The sequence below is a fragment of the Triticum dicoccoides genome, chromosome 7B, assembly GCF_002162155.2.
Source record: "Triticum dicoccoides isolate Atlit2015 ecotype Zavitan chromosome 7B, WEW_v2.0, whole genome shotgun sequence".
Classification (NCBI taxonomy): Eukaryota; Viridiplantae; Streptophyta; class Magnoliopsida; order Poales; family Poaceae; genus Triticum; species Triticum dicoccoides.
The window spans coordinates 62,672,924-62,684,344 of record NC_041393.1 but is presented as its reverse complement, the minus strand read 5'-3'; the positions used below and the strand labels follow the sequence as shown (position 1 = coordinate 62,684,344).

Here is an 11,421-nt window from a genome sequence, read left to right as displayed (position 1 = left end):
ATAAGCATCTATGCTCATTTTTTAGTTAAGTTAATCATAACTATTTTTTTCTATTTATTTCTGAATTGTAATAAGTCATTAAAAATAAGCATCTATGCTCATTTTTTAAGTAAAGTTAATCACAACTATTTTTGCTTCTATTTATTTCTGAGTAGTTTTTTATATAGTTTTTTTTTCTTTTCTGCTATATTTTTTTTCTTATTTCTGAGTTGTAATAAGTCATTAAAAATAAGCATCTATGCTCATTTTTTAGTTAAGTTAATCACAACTATTATAAATAAGTCATTAAAAATAAAAAAGAGGCGCAATGCTCGTTAATTTGCTTCAAGCCTTTCGGAATAGTGTCAACTGCACTGCACATAGCTCTGTGCAGTCTACCCCTATTCCTCAAGGCTTGAAGCTAACCAACGTGCAGGTGAGCATTGAGCCTCTTCTTCATCGTCTCTGCACTCAGGGCTTATAAACAGCTGCGAGTGCCTCTCGCTTGGCGAGGTGGGACTAAAAAAACAGCTGCAGAAAGAATCCACTAAAAAACAGTTGCAGAAAATAAAAAATTAGCCGGGTCCATTGGTACCGGTTGGTGGAGCCAACCGGTACCAATACACCTCTTTGGTACCGGTTGGTGCCACCAACCGGTACCAATGCCCGCCTTTTGTCCCGGTTGGAGCCACCAACCGAGACCAAAGGTCCTCGTTTCCCGCCCTTTGGGCTGCCGAAAAGAGGCCTTTGGTCCCGGTTGGTGGCTCCAACCGGGACAAAAGGCTGGCATTGATACCGGTTTGCCGTACGAACCGGGACCAAAGCCTTTGCTACAAATCGGGTGCCACCAACCGGGACCAAAGGTCCCCTGACTGGGCTCGGCGCACAGGGCCACGTGGAGGCACATTAGTCCCGGTTCGTGTTTGAACCGGGACTAATGGGTGGAGGTATTAGTAACGACTCATTAGTCCCGGTTCATGAACCGGGACTAAAGGTCCTTACGAACCGGGACTATTAGGTGTTTTTCTACTAGTGACTTAACGACCTGGAGTGATTCGTAGTGGTATTTGTTCGCCCTGAAGATCAAGAGTGACTAGTGGTGGTTCCGCCCCACAGCTACCTTAACGTGTACTCCCTCCGTCCGGAAATACTTGTCGGAGAAATAGATGTATCAAGATGTATTTTAGTTCTAGATACATGTATTTTTATGCATTTCTACGACAAGTATTTTCAGACAGAGGGAGTAGTATCGACACGCAACTAGCATAACGGGTCGTTTGGTCCCTCAACTAGCGCTACGGGTAGTCCCGACAAAATATTACCACTACGAGTTTTCTTACCCACGACTAGCAATATGGGTCATATGATCCCAAAACTAGCACTATGGGTTGTTTGTACCTCAGAACTACTACCGGTAGTAGTGATCCGAACCCACAACTACTAATATTCGTAGTCCGGACTTGGACCTACTAACACTACATGTAGTCCTGACACACAACTAGCACAACTAAGATTGATAATTGTGAATCCAGACGACTAAGATCGGTACTTTTGGATCTGGACGTCCAAACCCAGTACTTGTGGGTCTGGACGACTAAGATTGGTACTTATGGATCCGAACAACTAAGAGCAGTACTTACAGCTCTGGACGACTAAGATCAGTACTTGTGGGCCCAAACAAGTAAGACTGATACTTGTGGGTCGAGATGACTCATACGACATCATACGACAGCAAGCAATACAAGTGGATCCGAGCAACAAAGATTAGTACTTGTGGGATCGGACTACTGAGATTGCTACTTGTGGGTTCGGGCGACTAAGATCGGTATTTTTGGGTCAACCAAACCCAAAACTAGCAGCAAGGGTCGCCCGGGTCTACAAGAACCATGATGGGTTGTCCGGTACCACAACTAGCTCTACGGTTTGTCAGATCCCACAACTAGCACCATGGCCTCCAATCCCACAATTGGTACTATGGGTAGTGTGATGCCACTACTTGCACTATGATTCATCCGAACCTGGAACTATGAATATGGGTGATCCCTCTACTAACACTACACATAGTCCTGACACACAACTACCGCTACAGGTCATCCGGACCATGACTAACATTATGGGTCGTCTAGACCCACAACTAATACCATGAATAGTCTGATCCTACTACCAGCCTTATCGCTCGCCCGATCCCACTACTAGCATTATGGGTCGTCCAAACCCACAACTAGCGCCATGAGTCGTGTGCTAGTCGTGGGTTCACAAAAAAAGCAAACCCACAACTAGCACCACGAATCGTCCGATCTCATAACTAGCACAGTGGGTCATCCGATCTCACAACTAGCGCTATTGACCGTCCAGGTCCACAAGCACCACGATGGGTTGTCCGGTCCCACAACTAGCATTACGTTTTGTTTGATCCCACAACTAGCACTATGGGTTGTCCAAGCCCAGAACTACCAGTATGGGTCGTTCGAGCCATGAGTTGTTCGAGCCCTGAACTGCCAGTATGGGTACTTCGAACCCACAATATAAAAATGTTGTTCTACGTTGACTATTACTCCATCCGTCCGGAAATACTTGTCATCAAAATGGATAAAAAATGATGTATCTAGAACTAAAATACATCTAGATACATCTCCTTCTATTCATTTTGATGACAAGTATTTCCGGACGGAGGGAATAGTTTGCTAGATGTGTACTCTTTGACGCATATATCATCCAACACTTGAGCACCCCATTGTTTTCTTAAAACAGCAATTTAAATTTTCATTCATAATGCAAGAAAGGGCATATTTTAACAGTCTACATCTCATTACTAATACTCCCTCCGTCCGGAAATACTTGTCGGAAAAATACAGAAAAATAAATATATTTAGAATTAAAATACATCTAGATACATTCATTCCGTCGACGAGTATTTCCAGATGGAGGGAGTACTTTTATGTGGTTTGTTGTAGGGACCATGGATTCGAAGGTGCGACACAATCGTGCAGAGGATCACAAGTATGTGCATCAAGCGCGCCAAGAGATGGACAAGAGGGTACAACGGGATGGACTAGAAAGTGAAACAAGAGCATGCAGCCATGGACCGGATGATGAAGGAAGAGCGTGCAACTGTGGACCGGATGATGAAGGACGAGTGTGCAGCCGTGGATTTTTTTTTTTGTGGAAACTTTTTTGTTCGGCCAAATTTTGACCAATAACGGTTTTGAATTTGAATTTTCCAATTCTGATGTTTCCTCTGTAAACTCCTTTTTTTTGCCAAATTTTGAGCAAAAATGGTTCTGAATTGGAATTTTGCCTGTAGTTTTTTTTTTCTTGGGCAAAACTGCTTGAATCTTTCCCAGATTGAATATAAGGGTAGTGTGCATTTTTGAGAATTTGTTTGATTTTGTCTAGAAACTTTCATTTTTTGGCCAAGTTTGACCAAAATGCTCCTGAATTTGGATTTTCTTCTAGTTTCTTTTGTTCGTCAAAATTTCTTCAAATTTCTCAGATTCAATATAAGGGTGTTGTTACTTTTTGAGAATTAACTCAAGAATTTCTGGGAACTTCCATTTTTTGATCATTTTTTTTGAAGCATTTAGCTAGCCTTAGGCCATCATGGGCGCTTTATTTGTTTACCTCATTTGTGACCGAAACATTCTTCCACAAAACACGGGCTCCATCATGGCCCCTTGTCAGGTTGCACACCCCCTCACACGAGTATTCAAGTTGAACATCAGTGACTACGGCAATGTATCATGTGCACCCACATTTGCGGTGCTACCGGTGCACCCCGGATGCCATAGAACATTTTAAAAAATCTGGAGAAAAAAAACTAGCACATTGACACAACATCAATGTATGTTGTCGCAAAATTCCGTATTAAAATTTAAAACATTTCTTGAGATACAAAAATGGCAAATTTGACATCAATGTGATAAATGAGCCAAATCCCAAAGCCCGACTTATGCTATGTACTATTCAGTGTTGAATTTGTCATTTTTGTTTTCCGAGCTACATTTCAAATTTTGATTTGAACATTTGTGACAACCTAAATTGATGTTGTGTGAATGTGCTAAAAAAATCAGATTTCTTTGAACACTTAAAATGTGCAACATGAGTTCAGTGCACCGGTAGCACCACAAGCACCGGTGCACCAGATACTCCAGTGACCACAATGGCAGCCTCGTCATATTTGAAACTATACAGCTAGCTATGCATCATGGGTCGGCACCCCGGGTCAGAGACACATAACATGGAGCTCACAAGGATACCATATTTGTATAATACTGAATAAATGTGCAAACTCCCAGCAAATAATTTCTACATAAAAGATAGTATTGCAGCAGCAGCAACAACAACAACATTGAAAAGTCATAACCTATTCCAAGGCAAACACTAGAATATTGGTACTAGCAGAAATCCAAAGCTGAATTATGCAAAGTATATCGAAAAGACGCACACAAAAAATGTAAGCCAAAGATCTCAAGTGCATACGAATAAGATGCAGTGGAGCACCAAGTTGCTGAGACATAAATCAAAATTATTAATCCACAAGGTACTGATACACTGACAGGTCCAAGCATAGTAACAGAAACAATTCCACGAAACACCGGACTACAGATCGACTTCACAAGACACCGCACGAAGTGATCATGTATGTCCTCATTTCCGGCTTCATCATCTCCAGCAGTAACGTCAACAAGCAAAGTAAGACCAATAAACCAAGGGCGCTGCTACAAATCAACTGGGAGAAATCAGCCGGGTTGACAGCCGTCTGATCACCTGTTCCACATCCGTTGGATCAGTCGACTCATTCCTCCCTCCACCAATCTGGTGCAACACCGGGAGCTCCCGCTGCTGTCCATGCCCGCCGACGAAGCTCCATTGCAGCATCAACGGCGCTCCAATGCAGCACCGGCAGAGCTCCATTGCAGCCTAATGATCCCGACGGCGCTCCATTGCAGCGCCGGGGCACGCTTCATTGCAGCACCGACGGCACCCCGATGAAGCTCCTTTGCAGCCCCTGACGAGCGCCGCATCGCAGCTCCTGCAGCACCGAAGAGAGCTGCATCGCCACGCCCTGTGCCTCTCATGCAGCGGGTCGAATGCTGCACAGCAGCACTGGCAGCGCCGATGAGCATTGCGTCGCAGCGCCGGCAGCCATCGCCGACCCCCACCACCGCCGCGTCAACGACGGGCGCTACAACACAGCACCGGCGCATGGGCTTGGGCAGCATCGTGGTGCAGCTTGGGGGACCAGTAGCGCGTGTGGAGCTTGGAGGCACCGCCGATTTGGAGCTTCGCAGCGTCGCGTGTCCATGGCGGCGAGAGCTGAGGGCGAGCGAGCGGCGGGGAAGAGAAAAAGAAAAGAAGGGTATCGATCCAGTTGGAAGGAAGAGACGAGAAGATAAGGCTGGGTGTGGGCGGGCCCCACCTGGACGCGTGGCGCTTGGAGTGAGCGGTTTACGCGATCGTGTTTTCATCCGGTTGAAAAGAAACGATTTCCATAAATCAATGGAAAAGCTTAAGATGTTATGTAACCAAAGGGGCAAAACAATACCTTTTATGAGACGGATTGAAATGTCTATTAGAAGACACATATATTGCCAAGTGCAAGGAAGAAGGATAATAGTCATTACCAAGTAATGAAGGAGATTTTATGGCAGTTTGAATATTCAAAGGAAATTTGCTAATCAATAATTACTCATAAATATCCGGTCAATCCTTAAGCAGGCTACTGATATTAATAGTGCTATAGGTTCCACTAGTTAGAAACCTCCTGATGAAAATAAAATACATGCACAGAACCATAGTTAGCATTTGGCAATGGACATGCAACAAAGCAATAATCATATTATTACCATTCTAACTTTTAATTAATTAGCCTAATGATGATAAGAACAGGAGGAGCTCACCTGAAAATTTCAGTCACATGCAAATTTTACTACTCCCTCCGTTCCTAAATATAAGTCTTTGGAGAGATTTCACTGTGGACCACGTACGGAGCAAAATGAGTGAATCTATACTCTAAAATGCATCTACATACATCCGCATGTGGTTCATAGTAAAATCTCTACAAAGACTTATATTTAGGAACAGAGGGAGTATATAACAGGCTAACATACTAATGTTGGATAAGGCAACCATGACAGCTGCAGCTAAAAATTGTACATACTGTGCCATCCAATGGACAATTCTATGAACCGTTTATACGGTACTAGATGGAGTAGTATTTAAAATCAGTGCACTGCTTTTCATGGCAACCGAATTTGGTTGGTCGAATCATAACACAGCAGTTAACACAATATAACAGCTCATAAGTGTGGATGGTTGGTCATGTTCTGAAAGAACTATTTGGCTGCAGCATACCTTCAGAAGTGAATTAATAATGTGGTGTACAATGAAGCAAATTATTCTAGTCAAGTGGTCACATAGTCTTTTTACCATCAGAATCAACGATAAGATACATGCAGTGAGGTTCGAACGTGTTTACGATAAGTTACCTTTATAACAAGTTCAAAGCATCCAATATCAGAATCCAGTGTAGTCGGAGTATAATGCTTGGTTACTTCCTCACCAGTAGCATCCTTCCCACTGCAGTCAGTTAACAAAATACATAAAACAGAATCAGAATATTCGACTCACCCCATGAACCAAAAAGAATGAACATTCAACTCAACGTCATAATTGTAGACCAGGATATAAGCAGTAGAAGTGTTCAGACCTGCAGCTTATATATGGGCCAATTGCAAGGCCCAACACAGAAGTAGGTGTGTGGAGAGCAAATTTGAACTTGGCCACATTATGACTGATCTGTCTCGTCTGCACAAGATCATAGCACATCCATTAATATTTATATTATACACAAACTTCAAAAGCAGTAATCCTGAATACAGCAAATAATTTTGTCCAGTGGGTAGTAAGTGTGAAAATGAATCACACAAACAGTTTAAAAATCCCCTAGAATCTGCAGGTGCAGAACCATGCGAACTAAATAGTCGAATCATGCTGCAACTTTGGATGAAGTGTGAACATGAAGTCACTGTGGATTCAAATATATCAATATTATCTGCAGCAATTCTTGACCTTGCATTGCAGGTAGCTTTTACTTATACCAAATATTACCATTTGTTGTGAAAATAATTTGTGTTTATGACCTATATTAGTTTTTTTAGAACTTTAATTAGTTAGCAACAGGGGTACAATCAGCGTTTAACGCCATTTAAATCTCCCTTACGTAGTTTTGCAGCCAAACTTTAGTTCTACCTTGCACCAAGACTTCCGGAGCCTCCGACTTCTGGAGCCTCCACAAGGAATGCTTCTAGTCAGCCGCATCCAAGACTTCCGGAGCCACCACAAGCTCTACGGCTTGCTTTACCAGCAATCGAAACACTCAGTCCTTGATATGCGAGTGGAACCAAACAGGGAAGAACTTACCATCTTTTCAGCAGAAATAATTCGTTTTGGTGACCTTTGTAAATATCCCCAACTAAAAACACCAGGTTAACAGACCAGGGCGAGGATTTAAAGTATAAGTCAAATTAGCTTAGAGGCAAGGATTTACAGTACAAGCATGAAGTCCAATACAGCAAAACTCCAGTTTGACGCAACAGAGCACATGGTAAGGAAGCCTCAAACATCTGGGTTTATAAGCAGTAATACTTTGATCACTGCAATTAGCTTAATGTAGATAACAATGGCTATCTATTGAACAATTTGGCTTTCATTTCAATATTACCAAGGGAAAAACGTTGGGGGTGCACACGGATGCCAAATTTCCCTGATACATTTATGTGTTTATATACACAAGCAGTTTCATACACTAATGAAGTCATGCATTATGCTCTCCCGTGTGGTGAAGTTTGTCATTCACTTTCTAACAAATACTAGATTCTATACTTCGCCAGCATCTTCTGTATGGCATATCTTGGAACGATTTTTAAACAAGTATGCTTCTGAAAATTATGCATTTCACTTCGACATGTATACTGTAAGGCACCTAAATTCTCATGAGCTTGCATAAACATAATGCATGCTAAGAGCATTACACATCAAAACATTAAGCACTAAGCACATGAATGGATATCATAATCATAATTTCATCACATATTCAAGTGGAAGCAAAATAAAAAATCTTAGATCCGGGCTTTCAGTAAATTTGTGACTTACAAAATATTACCTCGCTGACGTGATTTCAATGGATATAACTGCAGCAAAATCATACATGTCACTCATACTGCCTTTCCCTCAAGGTTTTCTGATTTAATACAGAAAAGGTCAGTACATCTGGTTTTATTCCCCTGTCTACCATTTCTTCAAAAAGATATTGTGCCTTCTCTATTTCTCCCTGGCTGCAATATCCACTTATAAGAGCTGTGTATACATATTGATCAGGAGTAAGCCCTTTCTGCAACAATTCAGCAAATCGTCCCTGGGCTTCCTCCAAAAAATCGGCTTTGCACTGCCCATCTATCAATACGGTGTAAAAGGGTACGTCAGGTTCAATTTCCATTTTTTTCATAGAGCTGAGCAACCTGTTCTGCTTTACTCTAAGAAGATAGGTCCTTCTCTCCTTACTCACGCCCTGCCAGCACCGCTGCAGGTACTCTTTTAGGTGACCATCCAGTAGCACGGTATATGCAATTACGTCAGGCTTAATACCTAAGTTTATCATCTGATCAAACAATTTGCAAGCTTCTTCCATCTGGCCAACCTTGCAGTAACCATTCATTAGTACAGTGTATACAATAACATCAACAGAACGTCCTCGCTGAACCATATCATGAAACCATAAGCAAGCATTGTGCATATCTCCTGTCTGACAATAGGCTGATATGAGTTTGCTATATGAAATTACATCAGGAATAACATTATTTTCTAACATCATGCTGCAAACTGTTGAAGCTCCCTGGACATTTCCATCCCTACAAAGGTCATTCATCAACTTTGAACATGAGAAATGATCCACAAATTTTCCTTGCTTAGCAACCCTAAGAAAAAGCATGTAAGCATGATCAGTCCAGCCTGAATGCAAATAGCCACGAACCATTGAACTGTACAATACTTCAATGCGATCGATTCCTTTCTCTTCTACTATATTAAATAACACCTCAGCTTCACTAAGGTTGCCACTTCTGCAAAACCCATCAATTATTATACCATAAGTGAGTGAATTAGGCTCTAACCCTTGATCCGCCATATGGTCTAGAAGGCCAAACACCTCTGTAACAAGACCATTCTTGCAAAACCCACTGGCCAATATGTTATATGTAACTACATCTGGCTTTACATTTGCCTTCAGCATCACTTCAAACGCTTGACGTGCATTTGGTACATCTCCCCTCAAACAATAACCCTTGATCACGCATGTATAGTGAATTCTGTCAGGTGTCAGATCCTCAGCCTTCATTTCTCTCAGTAGCTTAACTGCCTCATCCATGTTCCCAAGCTTGCAATGAGCATAAATGGCAATGTTATACAGAACCCCATCTACATGGAGTCCCGAATCTCTCAGTTTCTGGAAATGCTCTGTAACCTCAGATGTCATGCCTAACTTCGTAAAGCATTGTAGAAGGTAACTCGCAATGTGGCAATTTGTTTCGAAACCATGGGATACCATGGCTTGATAATGATCCAACACCTTGAGTAAGTTGCCCGCTTTGCCGTAACTCCGAATGAGATAGCTATAACCATATATATCTGGGGTGAAACCTTGCCTCGCCTTGTTCTCCAAGAGCATTTCAACCTCCTGCAGTCTCATTTCCTTGCACAGCCCATCCATTACCATGTTATAAGCCATGGGCTCAACTTGAACCCCCTCCCTGCTGATCTCTTGCAGAATAGCATAGGCCAAATCAATCTTTCCGCAATCACACAGACCGGTTATAAATGATGAGTATGCATGTATATCTGGTTTCACCCCCATTTCAATCATCTCAACCCACACTTGGAATGCTTTGTCTGCCTTCTTTTCTCGAAAGAGAGACCTGGTGATAAGGCCTAATGCGTGAGCATCCAAAGTCAATCCAAAGAGCTTAATTTGATCATAAGCCAATACAACAATCTCCGAGTCACCGCTCTCAGCTGCAAATTTGAGTAGTATGTTGCAAGTCAAAACTGCCGGGACAATTCCAAGCCTAAAGAGGTCACCAAACAGCCCTATTGTGTCCGGTGCACTGCAACAAGCGGTGCATGTCGTGATCAAGCAATTAGTCGCAAACAAGAGAGCATACGAAGTAGTGCACGTCTTTCTGAGCTGATCCATGAGAGGCACGATCTCAGGGCCGCCGCCACCGCCATCTGCCGGCGAGAGGATCTCACGGAACAAGGAAAACAGCATCCTCCCCTGGCCCTTGTGTGACAGAACGCGGATGATCTCAGTGTAGGTAGCGAGGTCATGGCGAAAGCCGATGCTCTCGGTGTCCTTGAAGTAGGCGAACGCGATGGCAGGCTTCCTCTCCAGGCGCTGAAGAGTCCTGACGACGCCGGCGGAGCTCAGGCTCGGAGCAAAGCTCCTTCTCCTGGTAATCTCACCGGGAGCGCAGCCCCTTCTTCGGAAAACCTCGCCGAGGGGGGCGCAGCTGGGCCTCTCCTCGCCGCTCGAGGTGGCTTCATCGTCCGGGTGGTGCGCACAGGCGGCGAGCACGGAGAGGCGGCGGCGGCGGCGAGGGGATGGGGATGGCTGCGCCGCGGGAGGGAGGCGGGCGTGCCTGCGGCACTCGGCGACGCATTTGCGGCGCCACAGGAGCATGGGGACCTAGACTGCGCGCATCCGGGAAGGGATTTGAGCAGGAGGATCGCCGGACGGAGACGACCTAGCTCGTACCTCGAGGCTCGGCGGACGGGGTGGGAACCGCAGGAGCGCGCCGCGCGATGCCCCGAGGAGGGAGGGCGGGACGGAGGTGGCGGCGGCGGCGACGCGGCGGGGCGGGACGGCGGGGTAGTTTGGGGGAGGGGATTGGGTCGTCGGCGGCGACGACACGGCGGCTGGTCTTGGGGGGCTTTGGGGAGATTTTAGCCTGTCTTTTTACCCCACCAATTCATCTATTCATTATGTACTCCCCAAAAAAATGAAATATCTGGTGAAATTCAACAGTAATGACATAAGAATTTATCCCGCGTGCTTATTTTAGTTCGCGAACTCAAAAAAATGAAATTTTATCATGTTATTTTTGTCTGCATGTTCACTTTGATTCAACTCGTTTGAAAACAAGGCCAAGACGAATGAATTTTCGCCACCCCAATGATACCATGACAATGAGGAGAAGTTAATTTATCCCTACGAGAAGGATGTCAAGATGATGACTTCATCGGACAAATTCATCTCCCCCGATGATCCTCTTCCAAATTCTTCGCACAAGCAGACTCGTCTCGCTACCGCATAGCTCCTAGGCATCCTTGACAAGCCCATGGATGTCGTTTGGGGCGAGCGGTTTTTGCGTCGGCGTGCAACTAGCA

General features: G+C 44.1%; 1 protein-coding gene across 4 annotated transcripts; it reads right to left on the bottom strand.

Moving 5' to 3' along the window:
- Positions 1-4,483: 4,483 nt before the first annotated feature.
- Positions 4,484-10,896, bottom strand: LOC119339938 (pentatricopeptide repeat-containing protein At2g26790, mitochondrial-like). 4 transcript variants are annotated; one of them, XM_037611843.1, is made up of 4 exons: positions 7,231-10,896; positions 6,689-6,786; positions 5,880-6,558; positions 4,484-5,295 (listed from the first exon to the last, which is right to left on the bottom strand). In XM_037611843.1, the coding sequence occupies exon 1, from the start codon at positions 10,712-10,714 to the stop codon at positions 8,192-8,194; it is 2,523 nt and encodes an 840-aa protein (XP_037467740.1). In that variant the 5' UTR covers positions 10,715-10,896; the 3' UTR covers positions 4,484-5,295; positions 5,880-6,558; positions 6,689-6,786; positions 7,231-8,191. The 4 variants fall into 4 exon arrangements, with proteins under 4 accessions (XP_037467740.1, XP_037467737.1, XP_037467736.1 ...); XM_037611840.1 differs by having other exon boundaries at positions 4,484-6,558; positions 7,202-10,896; XM_037611839.1 differs by having other exon boundaries at positions 4,484-6,558.
- Positions 10,897-11,421: the final 525 nt, after the last annotated feature.

Coding starts and splice junctions, on each gene's coding strand:
- LOC119339938 (XM_037611840.1), bottom strand. CDS start 10,714: ATGCTCCTGTGGCGCCGCAAATGCGTCGCCGAGTGCCGCAGGCACGCC.